Raw genomic sequence first — 25413 nt, forward strand, 5'->3', positions numbered from 1 at the left:
CCCCCCGGGGCCACACTGCGCTGGCCTGCAGCTGAATGTTGGGAGATCGGCACCAACCAGAGAACACTCCCGTGTGAACACGGGCAGGGCTCCCGGGGCAGCCTCCTTCCTTCCTCCTCAGAGTGGAAACAATTAGGACATGAATAGGAAATGAGGTTCCTTCAGAGGCCGGATTTAGTTTGCGGATAGTAGCGTTTGGGCCCCAAAGCATCAGTTGTGAAGCAGGCTGGGTATAGACAGCCGGGCAGAGTGGGTACAGCTCTAGCTCTTGCCTCGGGGGTGGGACCTGGGCCGTGTGTCTTTCTGGTCCTCAGCTTTCTCTCTGTTAAATGAGAGGGATGCTTGGGTGTCATGTCCCCTCCTGCAGGTTGGACACTGCACAATTCAACATTCAGACTGACTATGAGAGGAAGGGTACCCTTTGGACTGTGCCATGCACAACTCTTACAACTGTACCGGTTGGCCCCTATAGGTGACCCCCGACTACCTGCAGCTCTGGCGTTCTATGGCTTCCAGTGGGGGAAGCTTCCTCGTGGGCACCAAGTCCCCGGATAAATTCTTTCTGAGCTCAGCCTGGGTAGGGTCCACTTCCCTGGGCACCTGCATCGCTCGTGCCTACCTCAGCATGGCATCAAGTGCTCCGTGCATCAATGTATTTATGTCTCTCTCTCCCTGCTCCCCGAGCATCTCGGCAGCAGGGCTTGGGCTGTATTCATCACCACATGCCTAGCATCTATCACGTGCCTGGCGCTTAGGAAGTTGCTCGGAGGAGTTTGCTGAGTGAATTGATGCCCTACGCTTTCTGATTGCAACCCTGCTTCAGATTTAAGACTCTCTTCTATAACATACAACACTATGAGCAGTAAACTGATGGCCAGTCGTGGCGTAACTGCCGAAAAGTACTTGCTTCCCATGTAAATATCCTGGAATGAGACACATCTGTGGTTCGTATTGGAGAAGGCTGGCATCTGGCCTGGATGGACTGTCCGGCAAATTCAGAGTCGGTACTTCTGAAGATGCACGGACTGTCTTTAAAAATGGGGGAAGGTTCCTGTTTGAGAGCATTCAGATGAGCAGGTAGGTGCTGGGAAGGAAGGTGCCTGTGAGCTCAGGCTGACAGATGACCCAGGATGGGCTGTTTGATCGTCTGGGGTGGGTGCATTGGGATGAGCCCAGGACAGGGTCCGTGGTGGTCAGAGAGAGGGGTTACCCCACGGTTGGATCTCAGCGTTTCTGGAAGCAGAGGAGAGCACAGGCCCTGGATCAGAAAGGGCTTACTGGTCCTCTGGCAGGATCATGAAATCCAAGGCCGCTCGCTTAAGTTTCCAAGGCTAGAAAGCAGATGCCACAGGCCGAGTGCCAGAGAGATTTGGGTATGAAAATATAAGCTTTTAAACTCACACAGATGTGCTTTTCTCCAAAAGGCCCTGAACATGCCAAAGTGGATCAGGTTTGGGTTGTTTTCTTTCTTTCTTTTTTTTTAAAGATTTTATTTATTTATTTGACAGAGATAGAGACAGCCAGCGAGAGAGGGAACACAAGCAGGGGGGGTGGGAGAGGAAGAAGCAGGCTCATAGCGGAGGAGCCTGATGTGGGTGGGGCCCGATCCCATAACGCCGGGATCACGCCCTGAGCCGAAGGCAGACGCTTAACCGCTGTGCCACCCAGGCGCCCCTGGGTTGTTTTCTTTTTTTGTTTTTTCCAAGCTTGATTCTCATGCACGTATCCCTGCTGCTGCGTGGTGCTCCTTCATGAGTGTGGGAGACGCAGGTGGAAAAGCCCTCTGCTTGGGGCCAAGAGCAGGGAGAGAGGAGGAGGCAGACTTGTACTCGTGAGGAGCTCTGGCAGTCCAAAAAGACTGGAATCTGGAGATATTATAGGAAAGCTGGGTTTCAAATCATCTGTACGTTAAGGAGCTGTGGGTGCTGGACCCTGGTAAGCCGAGAAGTCACTGCGGGTGCGTGCAGGCGGCGCCTTCCCAGCGCTCTCGGGCCAGGCTCCCCAGGCCTGGATCCCCATTCTCTGCCTAGTGGCTCCGTGACGTTGGGAAGGTTGCTTGCCACCCCCAAGTGTCAGTTTCCTTGTCGGCAAAACGTGAAGAGTGGTGTCTGAGAGTGCACAGAAGCACTAAGCACCCTGCCTCACACACCGTAATGTTGTTGGCCTGTTATTTTTGATGCGTTAAATATGGAAAAGAAGACGATTGCGTGATGCTCCTTCTTAGACACAGGGGAACTGGAGGACAAGAGAAAAAAGGCGCTATTTCCCTTGCTTTCAGTGTGGCCAGGGGTCAGCAGCAGGCTGTATCCCCTGGGAGCTTGTTAGAACATCAGAATTTTGGGCTCCACCCAGACTGAAGGAATGGGCAGAAATCAGCCCGCTTGTTGAGACAAACGAATGAGATATTATGCATTCATCTGTCTTACTTGCCGTTAACCATCACAGTCTGCAAGCAAATCCAATCAACAAGAAGAAAGCATTGGATGAAGAGGACTCTTTGTAGGGGAAAATCCAGGAACTTGGGCATAATGCAGACGGGACCTTGGGTTTGCAAATGCTCTGGGCTAATGCTGAGCCTGGGCCAGGAGCTCCAACACAGTCCGTTCCCGCAGTGGAACAGAATAGGGAAAAAGGAGGTTTGACCTAGAGGAATAAAGAGGCAGCGAGGGGAGAATAAACAACAAACCAAGAAGAAGCTATGACTTCTGTAACATTGGGAACTTCGTTTAGATATTTCTTAAATGTCCCCAGGAGGAGGAAGCAGAGAGAAAGAGAGAGAGAGGGAATCTGAAGCAGGCTCCACAGCCAGCACGGAGCCCAACATGGGGCTCCATCTCATGACCCTGAGATCAGGACCTGAACCGAAATCAAGAGCTGGACACCTAACCCACTGAGCCACCCACACGCCCCTTAAATGTCTGTGTTACGGAGAGAAGAGGAAGAAAGAGCACAGGGCCGCTATTCTAAAAATACTTCTTTTGGGATGGATTTCTTGAGGTATTCATTCCTTCATCCAAGGGATATCAACCTATCGTGGGCAAGATCCTACAAAGAGCTGTGGTCACACGGCCAGGGCAAGGAAGGATCACATTAGCATCTACCTCTCCCACTCAGGGAGGTGACAGGCAGTGGCCTAAGGTCTGCTGTGAGGTCACGGCAGGGTGTGGGAAATCTCAGTCCCCATTTTGTATTCTGCCCTTTCTCTCTGGAGGTTATGGCGTGATCGAGGCTACAGACGGGGCCAGGGCTGTGTTAGTCATCTTCCCAGAAACGGCCCAGCCCCTTGATCCCCAGCTGCACTGAGCAGGTGGGCCGTGTGTGAGCAAATGGGCCGCAGAGGATGGGCACAGGTCACCCTCAGCACCGTCAGGCCGCTGTGGGCCTTGGGGGCGGTGGCTCAGCCGGCGTGCGCGCGGTGACCCTTGTTGGGGAGTGTCCTCCCGGAAGTGTCCCGACTGTCTAAGGAGAATTCAGACGACTACCCAGGGGGCTGGGAGTCAGCCAGAGGAAACAGATCACTCGTTCATTCCATTCCGGGCCTTCACCAGTGCCGCGCTGGTGCTGGTTGCAGCCTCAGTGACGCGGGGAACGCAGGGGCTCCCCCCCGGGTCCCTGCAGCATCGCAGCCCGGGTCCCCCACCTGTCCGCGTGCGGCTATTTCTAAGTGCCACCCTGGGTGACTTCTTGACCCCAAGCGTGGACTCAGTTGATGTCTGTCCCTGGACCTCAAATGGTCTGTGACGTGGGCAGTGATGTTTGCAGGGCAGCGCTCCCTGGGCTCGTGGTGCAGATCACTGGCACCCCGGCCTCCTGGGTCCCCGACGAAGGCTTCTACATGGCAGGTTCCAGAAGGCCCAGCTCCCCGAGTGGCGGCAGGGCTGGGCACGGACTGCAGAGGCGCAATGAGGTGGCGGCGGCGGGGCCGTGTGTCCCCCTTCCCAGCGCTGGCAAGGCCCTGCCAGGAAGGCTCCTCCGAGCAGCAGCCAGGCTGGGACTGACACGGTGTTTGTTTATCTAAGACATTTTCACAGCATATTCTCCGGAAGCCTGACAGCTTGTTTACAATGGGTTTCTGCCGGAGGGCACTTTCCAAGTGCTGTCAGCTCCTGAGTTACGGCTCCTGCCAGGGCAGCTCAGTACAGCATTTATCTGGGAGGGAGCTGCCTGGATTCAGTAACCTCTGTTTCAGGGGCGCCGCAGCCTGGTTTCCACACCAGTCAGAGGGGAGAATGCCCTCCCTTCCCTCCAGCTGCTCTGCGTCTTGCAGCCGGCTGGGCGTCCAGAGGAAGAAAGCCCTATGCCTGTTCTGGGTGCTCTGATGAATATTGCCGAAGGTCCCCCACCTGGTCCTTACGGTAGCCCAGTGACCCAGGGGCTGTCACTGTTTCTCCACTTTTTGCATAAGGGGAAGGGTGATCAGAGAGGTTAAGTACCCTGTTTAGAGAGACCCAGCTCTTAGGGTGCTAAATCTTGGGTCCGACCACAGGGCCTTTGGATTCTAATGCGTGTGCTTTTCACAGCCTCTTGGGAAGGTTTCCAGAGTGAAGTATGTTGTCACTCTCCTGCAAGAGCCCACTCCAGACACCCTTCCCACCCAAGCCGCCTTTCATCTGAGATGGGCGATGAAACAGAGTCACATCCGCTTTCCCCCACGAAATCTTTCCCTTTCTTCCTCCCCTGGCCTCCTTTTCCTCTTTTGTAATAGGTGAGCATGTGCTGTACAAAGCAGGTTTTTCCAAAAGGCCTTAAATTGGTTTGAAAGCCCAACAACTAGGTTTACATCGTCAGCCACCCTCCATCCTACACACGTGTAAGAAAAATTGCAGACTAGCAAACCTGTAAACATGGTAAGAACTGACAGTTATTTTCCAGAGAACTTTCCTCAGGTGCTCTGTCCTTTCTGTCCCTAAGCAGCAGGGAGCCTGGCGGCATAGGCATTCCTGTCATCCCCACTTTACAGATGAGGACGCTGAGGCCCAGAGACGTGGACTGACTTTTCCAAGCTGGTGCAGTTAATGGGGAGTCAGTGCTAAGGAGGCTTGATTTCTTATTCTAACCCTCTTCTCATTCCCACGGCCTTGTGACTTCTGAGTCCGCTTCGTCGCCTGATTCACAGTGAATCGGGACGCACTTGGGCAGCACAGACTTTTAAAGGAGGATGTCATACTTCTGCTGGTGGTGGGGGCGTCGTGAGGCTGGGAGCAGAACGCCTAAATTCACCAGGGGACTTGGAGAGAGTTCAAGCATCAGAATGCTCTGTCTTTACCGAGGCTCAAGCCATGTCCCTCTTACTGAGACTGACGTGTTCCTCTACCTACCCCTTGAACAACCCCCGCCCCCCGCCACCCCGGCCCCTGCCCCAAGGGGAGGTACAGAGCTGCAGAGTCACAGGACAAACAAGAGGGAAATGAGCTTGGGTGGGGGGCGCTATGGTCACCCCGGCAGGAGTGGCAGTTGGTGGGACAGGGTTTGGAAGCCAGAGCAAAGGGGCAAGTGTGAGTGAGCGCTAGAAGCTTCCACATGCTGACGCTGTGCTGTGGGATGAGAGAATGGTACGCTCTGGACAGGAAACACCTATTAAGTAACCGTGGAACGTGCTCAGATTAGAAATGAGCAGGCACAGCAGAATCATGCCAGGAAGCGGGGCGCCGGTTTCTGAAACGAGTCTAGAGGGAAGTGACGTTCTTCCCCACAGGTCCGTAAAGAGTGAGATCAGTGCTGTGCCAACTGCCGCCCAAGCACTCAACTCTCTTCAGGAGTTAAGTGAATGAAAAAAAAACAGACGTGTTTAAGAACTCTTCCTTGTATACAGCAGGCATGCTTATTGGGAAATGGGCTTCTTTGGTGGAGGCCTCTCAGCCAGATAAATGAGCATTTTTATGGGCAGCGGAGTCAATAGCCCAACACACGGAATAATCATCAGGCAAACGGCAGCTCCAGGTCCAACAAAGACTTCAGGCTGTGTCAGGGAGCAAGAAGCAAAGGGCAGCAGGGGGATTCATGATCTGCACAGGCAGTGACAGCCACAGCGGCCAAGCCCATCATTCATAACACAGTGCAACCCCGGCAAGAGCGAGGACCCTAAGCCAGAGAAAGAACACGCCCGCCTCACTGTGGACGGCGCCCTAGAACCCTGGATGAGGCTAAGTGTCTAGGGTGTGTGTCTTTGACTGATGGGCTCTCAGAAGCTGGGGCTTTTTCTTTCCTGGATCTGCCCTTCCCAGCAGCACACTGATGCGGACACACACCCAGGCACGCGCATACACAAGCACACGTGCGCGGTGATAAACCCCTGCAGATCTGTCTGCTACGGGGCAAGCGGGGCTGCCAGCTCCAGCGGCTCTGAGCCCCCGGGCCGCGGGCCATACTTACGAGTGTCCAAAAGAGGTAAATAGTGAAGAGTGCCACAGTGAGTGCAATCAGTCCGACGGCCTCCAGCCGACTACTAAAGTGCAGGTGGTCCACGGCGCCCCGCAGGCAGAGCCAGCCCGAGATGGTGGCCAGCGGCGTGATGAACAAGAAGCACACCATGTCTCCAAACAGAGTCCGCTTCTCGTGCTGGGGGCCTGGGTTTCGGAGCCACTGCCGGGGACAGGGGGAGACAGAGAAAAGCAAGGTCACAGTTAGAGGCCGGGGTGGAATGGAGACACACCACTCTCGAGGGTGTCTCTGTCTTCCGAAACTGGACACGGGCGCTTCTGACCTGTTCTGAGATCACAAGGAAGCATTAGGGGCTCATTTCCGTATCTTGCCTCCCCGGGGAATGGGGGTTATGGATAATAATTTAACATGACGACAGTGATGATGATAAAAATAGGAACTTTAAAAAGTGTCTTTGCTGTAGGTGGCCTGCTGTTTTTGAAAACAGTTCTGTGGTTATTATTTTGAACACTGACCCTACAGGAAGATAGAGAGGGTATTATTTCCGGAAGGTAATAGTTGAGATCCGAGAAGTGCTGTGGTGTGGCCAAAGGCTTCCAGTATCTTGACCCTGGGAATGTCTGCAGGAAGGGGTCAACTCAGCACGCCTGGGTTGCTCAAATCGTGCCTGTTCCCCAGAAAGACCCGTTTTCAAGATTGGCTCTGTAGAGAGGAGCTCTGAGTCCCTGCGATATTTTGCCTTTTACTAATGTCTTTGTGTGCCTGAGGCCTTGGGCCATATGGTAAGAGTATAATGAAATTGTTTATGCCAACAATGTGATTTATGTTGAACACCTCTGTTCGCTGTGGGCTGGGGCTGGAGTCTGAGGAGCCCAGGGCAGTCCTGCAGGTGCTTCGTGCCTATGTGACTGACCCCAATAAACACCCCAGACACCAAGGCTTGGGGTGATAATGCTTTGTGTGTCACAAATCGTTGCTGGAAAGATTAAGCAGATTGGTGTGACATTACTGGGAGGGCACACCTGGGAGCTCGCGCCTGGTTTCTCCTGGACTTTGCCCCATGGACCCTTTCCCTTTGCTGATTTTAATTGGTATTCTTCTGCTGTAATAAACTGTAACCATGAGGAAAAGAGCTTTTCTGATCCCTGTGAGGCCTTCTAGTCAATCATAAGAGCCTAAGGTTGGTTTGGGGATCCCCCACAGAGTGAGGCTCATGTGACCCCATGAACTCGGTAATGCCCCTCCTTGTGTTAGGACCCTGAACCTTCTTAGGATGGTTCCTGACATCTTAATTGTGCTGCCCAATTTGGGGTCTGAACCAGCCCAAAAAGGGTGGTAAAAACTTTGTGCTTGTTGAAAAACCAGCCGTGAGAATTCCTACAGGATGGGAACAGAGTTGCTGTGCTCCCACTTAGGGAATTGTTGAATGCATGCTGAAATGTTTTCCATAATCCATTCTGGGAAGAGTCATGCTTACATATTGGTTTTGGTGCGTAACGGTAACGAGGCCTGGGGGCTTTTCTTCACATTAGCACTGGAACATGTCTCCGAATCCTGCCATCTCGCTACCCCATGTGGTACTAGCCGAGGCCCAAGGGTCCAGAGGAGGGGCTCAAGCACAGTTGTTGGGGTGGGAAGAGACGCTGGCAGAGTCTGCCTTCCATCTCGTCCCATAAACAAAGGGGGGCTTCAAGGTGCCGTGGGCTGGCCCCCGAATGGGAGCATTATGGGATTCTGAGCAGACACTCCAAGTGGCCAGGGCTGCGACTTCCAGACGAGCATTGGTGGGAGGGAAAGGAGCATGAGAGGGGACACAGGAGTGGGTGGTGCACAGTGGAGGGTGAAGGGCAGACCATATTCAAGGGCAGGAGGAAGAGACAGAAGAGCCGCGGAAAGGGCAAGTGAGGTGAGGACAGAGCGGCGGAAGGGCCAGCAAAAGCCCCAGGGAGTGAGCAGAAGAGACGGGAGGGAAAAGGCACGGACGAGGTTTTCTGGGAGGTGCCCTGCCTTGAGTGTTTGGCTGAGGCGAACGTTAAATGTCCCACAGTGCCCCGCACACCACTTTCCAGGGACCGTCCACCTTACTCGTGTACGGCGATGCTGAAGGACGTCGACCTCAGCGCAAAAATGGACCCGAGTAGATAGATCGTGGGGGAGACGACTTGCTCTGAATAGATATACAGCATTAGAAAAATTTCACAGAAATGCCTAAGTGATCAAGTGCAAAAGGATATCGACCCTGCCACGTATCGTCCTGTTACCGCACACATCTCAGCGGCTTCAAGAAATTCAGCGAGCTCTTACTAATAACACTTTCTTGCCTAAATACTGGGACTATCGCTATGATGTGGAGAGTAGAAATCGGACGTGATTCTCCTAATTTTATGGAGGCTCAGCAAGGTTAAATGATTGCTTCAGGTGACTTAGGGGTCACAGTGAGGAGAGGACTTGGATTTCTCTACTCTTGCTCAGATGTCCTATCTGTAAAATATTTGAAAAATACTAAAATTGCAAGACATTCAGAAATCCAGCTCCTTAAACAATGTTGCCTGAATTGCGGCAACCTGATTTCTCTTGCGGATTTTCCCTGGAAGCAGATCTGGAAGCCTGGCCTACTTTTCTGCGTCCTCACTAGCTGGGAGGGACATAGTAGATTCTCAATAAATATGCAACAGATGTACACAGAGAAGCTGACCTCCCCGCAAAGACTCTCCCCAATTCCTTCTGCTGGAGAATTCTGAATACATTTTATGAAAATTAATTTAGTATTTTACTTATCTATGTGGGCCTTGACATTACCCAATGAAATGACTCAGGTGTGGAAGGAGGTAATTATAAATCATTGGTTATCTCCATCCAGTGTAAGATAAATCACAAAAGTGAGATTAGTGTTACTACTGGTTCCCAGTTTCTCATTTTCTAATGGTTCTTTGATCTACATTTCAGAAAAATTTCCAGGCCTTTTTATATGTACATGATCATCTAATATCTGGATTCTGCACATTATTAACTTTCTCTCTCTCTATATATATAAATTTTTAGCTTACTCTTTATGTTATTTACTATTTACTGCTGGGTCATATTTAGGTATGAAGTTGTTTGTGGTTTTTTTGTTTGTTTGTTTTAAAAGTAAAGCTCTGTACCCAGTGTGGGGCTTGAACTCACAACCCTGAGATCAGTAGTCACACGCTCTACCGGCTGAGCCGGCCAGGTGCCCCAGTTATGAAGTTCTTTAAACAGGTAGTATTATGTTAAAGTCTGTGACTTCTTCAGAACCCCGAGTGTTATTGATCTCTTACACCAATGCAGGTCCCATGAACAAAATCACTGGTAATACCTGTTGATGAATAAAAAAACTGCTCTCTGTTCTCTGGTAAGAACGTCTGCCAGAGTATCCAAAGAGGTTGATATGGGATATTTACACAAGCAGAGTTTATAACAGAGGAAATTTGATTAAACCTCAAATTTCTAGCAAGAGGGGACTGTCTAAATAAATGACAGAATTTACTTAGACCGCCGTAGAGGAATTTCAAGTGCTAATGCACATTTTATATTGACTGCCATGGTATATTGTGGGCAGGAGGAGTTTCCTGGACAGAATGTATTCTATGATCCTGTGTAGGTAATGTTATACTTACAAACACACAGACATTTACACCTACGTAGACGGAGAGGATTTACATAGACAAGGACCAGAAGGATTCCTAGCAAAACAGCGGCTACTCTTGGTGGTGGAATCATGAGTGGTCTTTAATTTTTTTTCTTGTATGTATTTTCTTGCTCTTCTCAAATGAACGTGGATTACCCATGTAAACAGATATATATTTATGAGCTGTGTAGGAAACATCGGGAGGGAGAGAGGGAGAGGGACACTGAGTGAGAGATAGGGAGAGAAGAGGGAGTCAGGGAGGGAGGTGTCCAGCTAGTGCTTTGTGAACTAGAGCGGGAAAAAAAAATAGTACTGCACTATGGCGGGGGCAAGCGCAGCGCTAGAAAGCCGAGTTAATTACGCACCGTCTCATTGAGGCCTTGCAGTAACGCTGTGGAGCGTATGCTCACGTTATCCCCACTTTACAGATGCAGACACGGGGAGAAGAGAGTTTGCCAACTCACCTAAGGACAGACGGCAAGTGGCGGGTCGGGGTGGGATTCAAACCAGCCTCACTTTGCTGTTTCTTGCTTTCCATATTTACATTTTCTTTCTGCACCACATGACACGTGTGTGTGTGTGTGTGTGTGCACTAGATTTCTGGCAAATTTCCAGCTAGGTGGGCTACAGTAAGTCCTGCTGTTTTACTTGCTCATCAGGTAGCTGAAGGACTGGCTGGCCAGGACATTATCGTGGTAATTTAAAAAAATATTCTTAGGCTACTATTCTGTTGTATGGTAATTCTTTTACCACATCACAATGAGGTGTAATGTCTGGGCATTTAATCTCAGAGACATTTTGGCCTAATTCACAATAGACAAAGGTTGATCTCAGTTATTGTTCAATTTGATTTTTTGCTGTCTTGTGCCGCTCTAATCACTTATACTTATTATACTTACTATACATAGAGTATTGAATCTGTTCTGTAGCAGAGTCTTCATTTCCCAAATATGTAATACAGAGCAGGCTGTGACAGAATGGCAGGTTGGTTTGTGTGTCCGTCTTGCCACCTGACCCTAGGTGGATGCTTCCTATCACTGGCATCTCGCACATTCGGCATTTACAATGTTCAGTCAGTGACGGTAGCTTCCGTTTACTCACGCGTTATGATATGCAAAGCACTGTCTTTATGCTACGTGAAGTAGCTGATTTACTCTTCAATAACCTTTGAAAGAGGCACCACTATTATCACCAGCGTTTTATAGATAGGGAAACTGAGGCACAGAGAAGTCAAATGACTTGTAAAAGATTGACCTTGGCTTTGATCCATGTTGTCTCGCTCCAAAATAATCTCTTCTATTATCATTCTTAGTTAAAAAAAAAAAAGGCAGTGGGTAGTGAGGAGATGAAGTGGGTAGGACGAGGCTCGTACCTTCAATGTTTTTATTGGTGTAAGAGAGTTCTCTGATACTAATTTATCCTGCCACTTGTGGACAGCTTTTGCAGCTAGAATATCGTTCTTGAAGGGGCTTTAGTTTAACATTAGTCTTCGGCTTATACTTGGTGGTTAGCTGTGCTTTAAAAGCTGAGGTCGATGCTTGAGAATACCAATTTGTATGGCATCTCTCACCTGGCTGGCCCACCCACGCAGCGGCCAGGGGATCTGTCGACAACCCGGGCACCCTTCCTGCCTTCTGTTCTCTGGTTCCATCGGAAACATAAAGCACAGAGACTGTGCTGTTGAAAGGCCTGGCAATGAGCTGCCTATTTTTCTGTGGTTATCTCATTCCAATCACTAATTCGTTCCCGAACCAGGAGACTGATCTGCTCTTGGAAATAGGTACAAAAACCAACCACCCAACCAACTGTCTAAACAAAGCAGAACACCCCCATGGCAATCAGCAGCGTAGGGCCAGAGACAGCAGAGGGAATGCAAGTAGCATTCCCCCAGCGACGCAGTGTCATTCACTGGCTGTAAGTGTAACATCCAAGGTGAGCCGGGCACCAATGATGCCTTCCAAGGTGGGCTAACTGTGGGTTCGGATCTAATTACAGCATCAATTTGTTAAATCCCTTACTTGGGGGGTAGGAGTGAAGGGGGTGCAGAGCTCCAGGACATTAGATCCTGTCTCCCAGGCTCCGAGTTAATCGGCTTAAATCCTCAAGGTAGACAGGACAGCGTGTGGGTCAGTTTGTACTGGAACCAAATCACACTCTGGTGGCTAATAGCTCTGATCGATTACAACCTTCCCCACGAATCTCCTTAATGAGAAACCATCACGAGAATGGAAGAAACTGACAGAAAGGATAGCAACTGATAGAACCATCACAAATTTATGGAGAGGAAAAGGAAAAAGAAGGCAAGGTCTCACCATGGTTTCTCAACGGGTTTATCTGCTTGAGTGTGTCCTGTTAATCTGACACTTGGCAGAGTTATTAACCAAGGGTTTACCTTCCTTGGCGTGGGTCTTATTTTTGAAGCCCAACTCATTTCACACTAAGCTGTCTGCTTGCCTGGGGAGCTGCAAGGTCAAAGGGGCAGTGCAGTGATCTGATGCGTGTGTGACAGGTCCTTTGCATGATCTGGAGATTAGGACGAAACATGAAAATCATGCATTTCCGTTTACTTGAGACACAACAGAGAACAAAAACAAACTCCTATTGATGTTTTAAATCCCCGAACTCCAGTCTGTCAGTGAATTTCCAGGACAGCTGAAGTCGCCCAGAAAGAAATTCTGACTCTGGGGGAGCTGAAGGAGATGCTTACTCCGGATATCCATCCAACCAGGCTTGCAGCAACGCATCTCAAATGAAAACTTCAGAGGATTTGCTCGTGATCCTAAAATGTCCTTCTCCATCCTTGGCCTCCCTCCAAAGCTCCAGATGTGCGTATTCAACAGCCCACTCAACATCTCCACTTAGATGACTAACAGACGACTTAGACTCAATCTGTCCGAAACAGAACTCTGGATTTAGCACTTACTTTTCTCCACGTCTCCTCCATCTCAGCGAATGACATCACCACCCACCCAGTCGCACAGCCGGCCGTTCCCTTTCTGTCTTACCCACCACACCTCGCCTATCAGTACCACCTCCAATTGGTATCTGGGATCTGTGCGCTTCCTTCCACGTCCACGGCCGCCATCCCTGGGCCACGATCGCCATCCCTGGGCCACGATCATCTCGTGCATGGGAGGCAGCAGCCTCCCTGCTTCCACTCTGGCTTCCCTATGGTCTGGCTCCAAAACCAGTTGGGGTAACTTTGAACGTCCATCCATCAGAGCATGTAGCTCCTTTGCTTAAGGCTCTCCAATGGTCAGAATCAAGTCCGGACTCTTTACCTAGGACTACAAGAGGACCTGACCTCACACCTGCCTACCACTCTGACCACGCCCCCACTCCCTCTCCCCCTTCATGTCCAACCTTTACCTGTGGCTGTTCCCATACGGAGGGTAGGTTTTGCCCAGATACTTGCACAGTTGGCATCTTCCAATATTTAGTTCTCAGCTCAAATGGTACCTTCGCAATGCAAATACTCCTCGCGTCTACTAACGGTGCCTGGCTATATTTTCTACAGGGCGCACGACACTCTCTGAAAAGATGCTCTTTATTTATTTGTCTGTTCACTTGTTTATAATTTGCTCCCTACTTCATCGAGAGCTCTATGTGACGGGGACTTCATTTCCGTTCGTTCTTGTTTGCCTCGATCCAAGAGCAGTGCTGGAGCTCAGTCGATGCTTTTAATGAAAATGAATGAACAAACATCTGGATGCCACTAGCCCTGACCAGAGAGGATCTTACAATATTAGTTAGATTAACAAAATCGATTGGTGAGGAGACACTTCAGTTGGTGAGTAGACATCAAGTCCTGAAGTTTACCGCATTTAGTCTTCTGGAGTAGAGATCCTTACGTAGCGTTCTTTTTAGGTTTCCAAGAAAAATATCTACACGTTATTTTGTTGCTCCAAGGTGAAAAACCTGTAGTTTCTGTTCAAGTTTTTTTTAAAGATGTAAATAATTGTGGAATGCCATCTGTTTTTCCACAGGTCATGAAACAGCATGAGAAATCCAGTAAATTATTCAAGGTCCTTTGTACTGTTTTTTTGTCACAATTACAATCTGTTTTTTCTACCCTGAAAACTACCTTGAACTACACGAGAAGAAAATGTCAGATGTACATTTAAAAATTATACAACTCAGGTTCAACCAAAAATATGTACTGAGTGCCTATTATGTGCCGGATATTTTCACTGAATTTAATAACAGCAGGTGGTGTTATTATTCCCATTTTGAATTAGGGTATTAAGCCTCAGTGAGGTTAAGGTACTTGTTCAAGGTTACATAGCAGAGGAGCCAGGGTTTGAGATCTCCAGCCTACTGTTCTTTCAACTCTTTCCCTCAGCTTGCTTTTACACTGCATAAAATCTTACAACAATTTTTTTCTTAAAACATTTTTTGAAGAAAAATGTTTTTAATTGACGTATAATGGACATAGAGTGTTTTACTATATTATATTAGTTTCATGTATAAATACAGGAAACCTTGATCCTGATTTCTCTTAGCTCCCACAGTAGATAAGGTTGGGGAAGTATCACCATGCAGGGAATAAAAGGGGAGCGGAGACGTTGCTTCCCAGGCCCCCCCACCCTGTGAGCTCCCCCAAATGCTCCTTGTCAAGTTTTTTCACCTTTGGGGGAGTTAAAAAAACAGGAGTCTCCCTCACAGGAGTGAGGACGGTGCGGCTTTGAGGGGACTGGTGAAGGACCCTCTCTCTTTGTCTCAAGTTCCCACTTTTGTTCAAGGCATCGGGTTCAATTAGAGAGTGTGTGCATCGTCTTTCAGCCCGGGGCTCTTCTGAGCCCAGGCTGTGTATTCGCTGCTTCCTAGACAGCTCTCCGTCTGTGCAAGCAATGTGTCCAACTCGACCAGGTCCACCACGGAGCCCCGGGTTCACCGGCGTCACGCAGCTCCCACCCATGTTGTCCCACAGCGCCTGCTGGCTCCTGTCAACCCCCTCCTCCCCATCCTGATTGAGCCTCTCCTCATCCCTGTGCCCCGCAGGCAAGGGATCCGAGTGTCCTGTTGGTTCTTCTGGAATACATCTTGAACACGTTCACGTCTTTCTCTCTCCAGTGCCGCTACTCTCCCAAGCCAGCCTCGCCTCTCACTGCAGTTGCCTCCTCACCCCCTGCTCCTGTTACCCTCGAAGCCAGTTTCTCTAAAGCAGCAAGATCACCCCACTTCTCTCAAATCAGACTCCCTGGCGGCTCCCCATGGCACGGAGTCTAACGCCTCGCCGTGGCCCGTGAGCCCTGCGTGATGTGGCCCGGGTTGTTGGGGGTCCAAGGGTAGGAGTCACAGGATCTGTGATTTGGGGATGGGGATTTTCACAACCTCTAAGTGAAATCTAGCATCTCATTGAGTTATGCAGAAAATCTTACTGGTATGAGCAGTGCTTGTGGCTTTGTGATCAATGAAAACCACAGATATTCCACATCCCATTAAATTGTGGCAGACATCGTGCCATATTGCTACTTCAGATCTGCCACAAAATGTGTTAAAGAAGCACTTAGATTTTACATCACAACTTTTGTGTTTTCAGTACTTTCATAGCTGTTTTAGAGTATAATGGGTTATCGCTGCATGCCAAATGGGCCATCCATGCATTCCCTGATTCTGAGAAGGGAGCCACATGCTTCAACAGAGCGCCAGTGGGTCCGTGAGGGAAAAGTTTAGGCACCTGGAATCTGGCCCCTTTGACCTCTCAAGCCATGCCCTTCTCAGTGTTCCTTCCTGATTTGGGAAATGCCGACCTGGTTCGTGCCTGAGGGCCTCTGCAGGGGTTGGTCCTTCTGCCTGGTACTCTGCTTCCGCTGTCTGGCTCCTCCTTCTCCGTCACGTCTCTGTTCAAAGGTCACCTCTTCAGCGAAGCCTTCACAAACCAGCACGCATTCTCTCAAAGTTATTCTTTATGACAACTTGGTTCTTCCTTTATAGCTTTGATCACTCTCAGAAATAACCTTAGCATTTATTCATTTGTTTATCCTGCGTCTTTCTCCCTAGCAGGTGAGCTCTATGAGTATACAGCATTCTTCTGGCCTGTTCGCAATTATATTCCTATTTCCTAAAATATTTAATTTGTGCTTGATAAATAGTAGCTGAAGAAGAATATAAATCCTCTGGCCTGGAGGATCGCTTTGAGCAGAAACAGGATGAGTTTAACTGAGATACACGGGTACATACATAAGACCGCTCGCCCTGACTCTGCTGGTCAAATACAGTAAAGCGATTTTTGCCAGAGTCGCATGCACCACAGTTGTGCTGCCATTCACAGCTGTGATTTGGCTGAAGCATAAGTCACGCCCAAGGGCACCCTGGAGATCTGTGATGGTCCCTGGAGGATTCAGGCCAATAAGCCCATTAATGGGCTATAATTCTCCATAAATACCATATTTGGGTCTGAGACATTATCATCTGGTGCTGGCATTATTTAAACAAATGCTACACACACTCACAGCAATGGTTTGAAATTTTCCGAAGATGAGTGGCACAGCAGGACTAGATGGCAAAATAATTTTACATATTATCACAACTTCAGATATAAGCAAAATGGGAATCATTTTGCTCTAATTATTTTAGATCATCACCGTGCAGAAGTGATCACAGCCAAATGGAGATTGCTTATCCAAAATATGAAAGGGTGCTGCAGAATTATGTGGCATATGCGAGCAGTGTAAAGCCAGAGGCATAAGAAGAGGAGATGAAGAAGGGAGGCTAGAGGGCAAGGAAACAGAAGTTTCCAGAAGAAATTGATAGTTGGCACGCATTGTGCCAAAAATAGAAATGACTTGCTCTGGCAGGCAATGGCATCATACTGTGTAGTCTGTTATAAACAGGATGCCACCAGCAGCCCCAGGTCCCTGGGCCCTGCTTCATTGGGCTCTTATGGGACCCCCGGCCCTGCAGCTGGTACAGTGGTTGGCATCTGACCCCCTCTCTGCTGGCCTTCTGTTGGACCCCAGGTTTCTGAAGCTTTGAATGATCACTTCCAACAGAAGGACTGGATCAGGGGACAAAAGGTGCCAGTGTACCATGTAAGAGCCCCAACTGGAACCCTGGACCAAAGAGGAGACCCTGATGAATACTAGGAATAAGGATAATAAATCTGTTTTGATCCTTGGAGATGCTTAAAGGAATATATACAGAGAAAGCAAATTCACAGCCACGTCCTCAAAATGGGACATTAAAAAAAAAATCGGTGTCCCTCAGAGGTAGAGTAAGGATGTGTGAGGACCCTCCCCACCCCCACCGCCGAGCAGGGTGTTGGGTAAGGGTCTCAATGAAACAGGGAGCACGTGCAGGATGGTGGACAGAAGAGACAGTCTCACCAGGACCACCTACTGCCAAAAAGGATCCCAAATAGATAGGATGGCCCAGCTGACCTTGCGGACAGGAGGCACCGTGCCTAGCAATGACTGGATCTGGAATCTCTCAGAGCTCCACTGGAGGCAGTGGCCTAGGTCCCTGCACTGCAGTATTTGCTGATAGCTCTGTATTTTTGTTTGAATCTCCCTGTCCTCAAATTTCAAAGGCAAATTTCAAAAGCCCCCCAGCAGGCAAGCCATTGGATGGTTCTACCCACTCCACGTGCACACTGTCTAAGCTGTGCATGATTTTCACGATTTCAGACATGTCCTTCCCAAGCCTCCTCATGTTTAGATTAGAGAGTCTCCCTCTTTCTGTCCAGGCCAACCCAGCCACCTGTTTTTATTGCTTCCCTGGACTTTGGGGCTATCCTTCATTGGGTACAGGGCCCTGACTATCAGAATGCTAGGCAGAACATGGTGGTATTGGCTGGCATTATGTCTCTTGTTTATGGACCGTTTTGCTACAAAGCTCACAGAGCTGTCTTCAGGGAAGACACTCTTTTTTTTTTTTTTTTTTTTTTTTTTTTTTTTTAAAGATTTTATTTATTTATTCGACAGAGATAGAGACAGCCAGCGAGAGAGGGAACACAAGCAGGGGGAGTGGGAGAGGAAGAAGCAGGCTCATAGCCAAAGAGCCTGATGTGGGGCTCGATCCCATAACGCCGAGATCACGCCCTGAGCCGAAGGCAGACGCTTAACCGCTGCGCCACCCAGGCGCCCCAGGGAAGACACTCTTAAGGGGCAGGGACAACAGTTCAAATGACATGGGTCATGCCATCAAGGACTGGCATTTATAGCAGGGCAAGCAGGAGTCCGGCTGGATGAGCACAGTTGCTGTCTGTGGGAAAGCTCCACTCCAGTTGGGAGACACACAGACATTTTTAGCTTGAGTGATCCAGAGACATGTGCCCCCAATATGTCCCCATGCAGAAGCAAGCCAAGCATGGAAGCACTTGAGTTAATAACCAGCCCGGTCCCATAGATGTGCATGACTGAATCCCTAGCTCTCCCCTCAAGACTAGCAAATCATATGCACCGTGTGGCACCCACAGAATTATGTGGCCTCCTCAGGGAAAAGGATATGCAGCTATGTGTTGAGAAATTTCCCTTACTTCTCACATGCAAAACATTTGAAGGGTGCAGGAGACACTTTTGGAAACCCTACATGTTCCCTTGCTGTTTACATACCTGTCTTTCCAGATCAGGGGTCCCTGACTAAGGTTCAGGGCTTGGGGAAACCTGTGAGCCCTCTGAGACTGTATTTGAACACCAGACGTCTGCGCCTTTCAGGGAGAGAGTTCAAGCTTTTATCAGATTCTCAAACAGATCTGAGGGGGAAGAAACACTGTTCTAGAACATTTCCTTAAATCGTCTTGAGACACTGCTTGGTCCAGGTCAACTTTCTGAGCTTTGAAAAATTTAAGAATGTGGACAGTAGTAGGATTTGACTGCCTCTGAGAATCCATCAAAACCTTAGATGCTGGTTTAAAAAAAAAAATTAGCCGAGGGCACAAAATGTGATATTTAAAAAATTAATTGTATGGCTGCAGGGCAGCAGAGTCACGAAAGCAACCAAGTTAAATTAATGGGCTTAAAGGAGGAAAAGGACACATACTGAGCAAAGATAGAAAGCATTCAGACAATATAAAAAAAATTAATGTGCATATGATTTCCATACAATAAGAGAGAAAAAACGAACAGGGTTTCAGCTCATAAACCGTGATAGGGAAGGGGCAAAACCTGGAGGAAAAAGAGCCATGGATATCTCTGTACCGGCGTCCTCCTTTCTAAAACGGAGATGGCTGCAGGCACAAACAGAACGTTCCAGGGTCTAAAACAGGGGCGCAGGGCAAGCACTCAGTCAGTGATGACTAGTAGGAGAGGCATATTAAGGAGGATAACGGGAAGGGGTGAAGAATACATAAAAAAATAGCCAGGAAGATTAAGATACATTTTCTGCAAAATCTGACACCAGACCTTGCAAATGTTAGACTAAGTGAAGGAAGCCTATCACAAAGGACCACATGCTGTAGGGTTCCATTTATAGGCAAATCCACAGAGATATAAAACAGAGGAGTGTTGCCCGGGGCGGGAGGTAGCAGTGGGGAGGACCACGGAGTGAAGGCTGAAGTAGGCTTCTTTTTCAGGGGTGAAAATGTCCTACGATGGATGGTGGTGATGGTCACACACCTCTGTGAATACGCTGTCACCGAACCATACGCTTTAAGTGGGGGGGGGGGGAACTGTATGGCACATGAATTAAATCTCAATAAAGCCGCTTACAAAATCTGAGGCTGGAAAAGCCCGTTGGTAAAAATACTTTGAAGTGTCTTATAGATTCCGCTGAAGAATCCTTCCACCCGGCGTGAACTTCGGTTTGGTCTTCCTTTTGCCGCATCTTCATCTAATTGGGGTATTTTTCAGGTATGTATCTGTCAGGTATGTCTTCCAAAGAGCTGACAATGTGTCTGTTTTGGTGTGTGGATGACTTCTGGGTTTCAACACTGGAGTCGTAGATTTTAAGCAGGTAAATTGGTGTTTAGAAAAACATTAGAGCGATTTTATTCCTCCCATCTCTCATGCCTTTTCTCCTGGCAGCTCCCACTTTCCATGCAAAGATCGAGCCTTTGGACGTAGGAAAATAGGGGCGGAGGCATTATTTTCTAGGATGGTAGATATTTTCCCTTCATCTCCGAATTTCTGCTGTTGCTGATTCTTCCCAGATAAAAGTCCTGAAATGCTTATAAATTCTGTTTTACAATGTTCCTGCTGCAACCACTTGCCAGCATTTCATATATAATACCATATTAGCGATTTTCCCTCCGAGCCCAAAAAGATTCTGAACCTCACCATTTATTCCAACCTCCTGTTTCTAATAGCATTGCTGGAGGTGAAGCAATGATCAAGTCATGAGTAGAAAATATTTCCTTTTCTTCTTTTAATCTGAGCTCAATCTTCACAAGCAGACCTTTTTACATTTTCATAAGTGGCGTACCTAAGAAATAAAACCCATTTTTCAGGAAACTAAAAGCTTCAGGTGAGTCTTCTCTCTCCCTCACATTATACACATGCAGTCCTAACTTTCCTCTCACACATCCATTGCAGGGTAAATCTATCCCTCTCTGTAATAATGGATTGCAAAGGAAAGTTGTATCAGACGATATCACAGGGTCCTAGCTGAAAGCACTCAGGCAGCTGGTTGATGAGACCCAGAAATACAGAGTTAGTGAAAAATGAAGGAGGGAACCCAAGCCACCAGACCCGACAGGGTCTTTCTTATCTATCCCCAAACCTGCTGCACCTGTCATGAAAGGGAAGCAAAGAAAGGAGGCAATTACACAAATAATTCAAGGGAAAAGCCAGTGTTTTCCTTCATGCGTTGCAAAACCGGTTTTACCAACCTGAATGATCTAGAGGACCGTCTTTAAAGAAGTTTACCTCACAAATGCGGACAACCACATTATGAGTGACTAGCCTCCACAACTGTTCACGAAAGGAGGGAAAAGGCTCTTAACACCATTGCGTTCACCGGGCTTTCTAATGACATCTCTCCCTGAGGCGGAATCTCGGAAGAAATTGGTGACCAAATGACTCAGTAAAATGAAGACTTGAATCTGGAGGAGTAACCAGATGAGAAGAAACAAAGGGTGGGTAACGTCCTTGGAAGTGAAGAACGACCTCGCCAGCTCCTAACGCACTGTAAGGAAGAGCTTGGACTACCTGGGACTAGAGGGGAAAGAGGCACAGAGAAGCCATGCCATTCCACTGCCTCACTCTCAGTCTGACCTAGCTCAAGTCTGTGTGTGTGTTTTTTTTAATAGACATTATTTATTTATTTTTTTTAATTTTTATTTATTTTTTAAAAAAGATTTTATTTATTTATTCGACAGAGATAGAGACAGCCAGTGAGAGAGGGAACACAAGCAGGGGGAGTGGGAGAGGAAGAAGCAGGCTCATAGCGGAGGAGCCTGATGTGGGGCTCGATCCCAGATCACCGGGATCACGCCCTGAGCCAAAGGCAGACGCTTAACCGCTGTGCCACCCAGGCGCCCCTATTTTTTTATTTTTTAAGATTATTTATTTATTTATTTATTTGAGAGAGAGAAAGCACATAGGAGAGAGCACGAGAAGAGAGCATGAGAGAGAGCGAGCATGAGTTGGGGGAGGAGGGGCAGAAGAAGAGGGAGAGGGAGAAGCAGACTCCCCACTGAGCAGGGAGCCTGACACAGGGCTCAATTCCAAGACCCTGGGATCAACACCTGAGCCGAAAGCAGACGCTTAACCAACGGAGCCACCCAGGTATCCCAAACAGACTTTATTTTTTTTAGAGCAATTTTAGGTTCATAGCAAAATTGAGTTCCCATATGTCCCCTGCCCCCACACCTGCAGAGGCTCCCCCATTCTCAGCACCCCCACCAGAGTGGTGCATTTGTTACAGTCGATGCACCCACACTGACACCTCATCAGTGGCCAGGGTCCAGAGTTTACGTTAGGGTTCGCTGTTAGTATTGTACATTTTACAGGTTTGCACAAATGCAAAATGACATGTATCTACCATTGTTCAGAGTAGGTTCACTGCCTTAAAAATCCTGCGCTCTGCCCATTCATTCTCCCACTCCCTTAGCAGCTTTAGGTTTAACAGGCAAATTCAATGTCAAGAGGTGGTCAGGGCTTTAATCATCAGTACATCTAGTCTCTTAGGAAGGCTGGCCACAGGTGGAGAAGCCCTTGGCTTCTCTCTCTCATGCTCCCTCTTGTGTGCACTCTCTCTCAAATAAATAAATAAATAAATGAATAAATAAACTTAAAAAATTAAAAAATAATGTGATGGTCCACATCCCATGTCAATGAGCAAGTGAAAAGAAGTACTTTTGGGGCGCCTGGGTGGCTCAGTTGGTTAAGTGTCTGCCTTTGGCTCAGGTCATGATTTCAGGGTCCTGGGATTGAATCCCACATTGGGCTCCCTGCTCAGTGGGGAGTCTGCTTCTCCCTCTTCCTCTGTCTGCCGCTCCCCCTGCTTGTGCTCTCTGTGTCAAATAAATAAATAAAATCTTTAAAAAAGAAGAGAAAAGGAAAGGAAAAGAAAAGGAAAGGAAAGGAAAGGAAAGGAAAGGAAAGGAAAGGAAAGGAAAGGAAAGGAAAGGAAAGGAAAGGAAAGAAAAGAGAAGAGGTACTTTCGAGCCAGGACAGAAGAAGCCAGGTACGGTAGGGACACCAAGGAGTCATGGAGACCTGGATTCTCCTGCCTTCTCCAGGTACTAGCCCTGTGGCTGAAAGCACTTAAGATCTCTGTAGTTATTTACCATCTCAAAGCCTCAGCTTCTTTTTTTTTTTTTTTTAAGACTTTATTTATTTATTTGACAGAGAGAGGCACAGCCAGAGAGAGAGGGAACACAAGCAGGGGGAGTGGGAGAGGAAAAAGCAGGGTCCCAGTGGAGGAGCCTGATGCGGGGCTTGATCCCAGAACTCCGGGATCACGCCCTGAGCCGAAGGCAGACACTTAACGACTGAGCCACCCAGGCGCCCCTCAAAGCCTCAGCTTCTTTACCTACAAAACGGATACTATCCATATGAGGATAGAGACATGGGAATCAGATGGTTACATGAATAGTGTAGCACGCCACAGTTCCCCTTTGCCTGGGAGGTGGGTAAATAAGGAGAAAAAAACTTTGGGATGTGAAATCTTGAGGACACAAATAGGTGGACTCAGAATGAAATTAATGAATGCCCCTGGATTTGGGGGTCACGTCAAGATCTGTGCCTCTTCTGAAAAACGAAGTTTCTCGTGTCGACAGGCACATAGCAGGGTATCACTCTGCGAACGAACAGCCACTGATCTCCCACTGCCTAAGTGAAGACACTTCTCGGCAGTACTCGTTCGGAAACAACTGTTCATTAGGCAGCATTTAACTGCAATCATTTCACACCATTATTTGTTTAATAATGTGTATTCTTTTTCTGGAGTGGAAAGTGTCAGCTATTGACACAAAACCAAAGAGGCAAGAGAAGGGTGGGTGGAAGTCCCCAGTGGGGGGCCATGTGTAGAGTCTAGAACTCTGCATCTGAAATTTGCGCCAGGGCCTCTGCAATCAACGTCTCCCTTCTTTTCCACCTGACACGTTGTGCCTGCACAGGGCAGTTCCCGTGAGCTAACTGCATCTTGTTGTTTTGGCAGGACTTAGGGAAAGATGATTACCAGCTTTAGTCATCCGGTGACAAAGCAACTCCCCTTTACAAAGCTCTCCCACCAGCTGCCCGGGGACAGATTCACCTCCACTATCGCCACCCCCAACTCCCACGTAATAGCCTCTAATTGCCTCCCTTTCAAAGAAGTGGACCTCTTGGTGGCCAGTGCAAGCCGCACTATTTGTTCTTACATTGGGAGTTAGCTAAGAGGGGGCCGGAATCTTGCAGGATTATCAGTCTCATTTTGTTTACTTCCTCTTATTCTTGGCCCAGATATGCTTGAGGAAAACCTGGCTCCGTTTTCTCCTGTATTTGAGAACACCCGAGGGTGAATTAGTGAGGACTACAGCTGTTTCGAAAGGTCCATTGCTCACAGGATGCTAAAGTTTGTTAGTTCTAGGTGGTGGAGAGACACCTGTTTGACACATTATTCCTCATCCTCCTTTGTATTTTTAATTTATTATTTTTTAAAAGATTTTATGTATTTATTTGAGAGAGAGCAAGGTGGGGAGAGGAGCAGAGGGAGAGCCGACAAGCAGACTCCATGCTGAGTGCAGAGCCCGATGAGAAGCTCGATCCCTCGTCCCTGGATTATGACCTGAGCCGAAATCAAGAGTTGGATGCTTAACCAACTGAGCCACCCAGGTGCTCCCTCCTTTGTATTTTTAAAAATAGTGAATGAAAATCACAAGTCAGGTGAAGCGACTCTTGGCGTTTGTTTTTTTTTTTTTTTCCCAGAAGTGGGACACCAGGTGGTTCTTTTTTTTTAAATGATTTTTTAAATTATATTATGTTAGTCACCATACAGTACATCCCCGGTTTCCGATGTAAAGTTCGATGATTCATTAGTTGCGTATAACACCCAGTGCACCATGCAATATGTGCCCTCCTTACTACCCATCACCGGTCTATCCCATTCCCCCACCTCCCTCCTCTCTGAGGCCCTCAGTTTGTTTCTCATAGTCCATAGTCTCTCATGTTTCATTCCCCCTTCTGATTACCCCCCCTTCTTTATCCCTTTCTTCCCCTACCGATCCTCCTAGTTCTTATGTTCCATAGATGAGAGAAATCATATGATAATTGTCTTTCTCTGCTTGACTTATTTCACTTAGCATTATCTCCTCCAGTGCCGTCCATGTTGCAGCAAATGTTGAGAATTCGTTCTTTCTGATAGCTGAGTAATATTCCATTGTATATATGGACCACAGCTTCTTAATCCAGTCATCTGTTGAAGGGCATCTCGGCTCCTTCCATGATTTGGCTATTGTGGACAATGCAGCTATGAACATTGGGGTGCATATGGCCCTTCTCTTTACTACGTCTGTATCTTTGGGGTAAACACCCAGTAGTGCAATGGCTGGGTCATAGGGTAGTTCAATTTTTAACTTTTTAAGGGACCTCCACACTGTTTTCCAGAGTGGCTGTACCAACTTGCATTCCCACCAACAATGTAGGAGGGATCCCCTTTCTCCACATCCTCTCCAACAATTGTTGTTTCTTGCCTTGTCTATCTTTGCCATTCTAACTGGCGTAAGGTGGTATCTCAGTGTGGTTTTGATTTGAATTTCCCTGATGGCTAATGATTTTGAACATTTTTTCATGTGTCTGTTAGCCATTTGTATGTCTTCATTGGAAAAGTGTCTGTTCATATCTTCTGCCCATTTTATGATTTGTTTATTTGTTTCTCGTGTATTGAGTTTGAGAAGTTCTTTGTAGATCTTGGATACCAGTCCTTTATCTGTAGTGTCATTTACAAATATATTCTCCCATTCCGTGGGCTGCCTCTTAGTTTTTTTGACCGTTTCCCTGGCTGTGCAGAAGCTTTTTATC

The 25413-nt window shown here is 48.0% G+C and overlaps 1 protein-coding gene across 1 annotated transcript in view; it reads right to left on the minus strand.

Annotated features, from left to right (window-relative positions):
• The window catches only part of MARCHF3 (membrane associated ring-CH-type finger 3), a 136363-nt gene that overhangs the window by 1142 nt on the left and 109808 nt on the right, over nt 1-25413 (minus strand). Inside the window, exon 4 of the mRNA XM_002918078.4 lies at nt 6373-6582. Within this exon, the coding sequence (XP_002918124.1) occupies nt 6373-6582 (210 nt within the window). The remainder of the gene's footprint in view (nt 1-6372; nt 6583-25413) is intronic.

This window comes from Ailuropoda melanoleuca, chromosome 3, assembly GCF_002007445.2.
Source record: "Ailuropoda melanoleuca isolate Jingjing chromosome 3, ASM200744v2, whole genome shotgun sequence".
Lineage (NCBI taxonomy): Eukaryota > Metazoa > Chordata > Mammalia > Carnivora > Ursidae > Ailuropoda > Ailuropoda melanoleuca.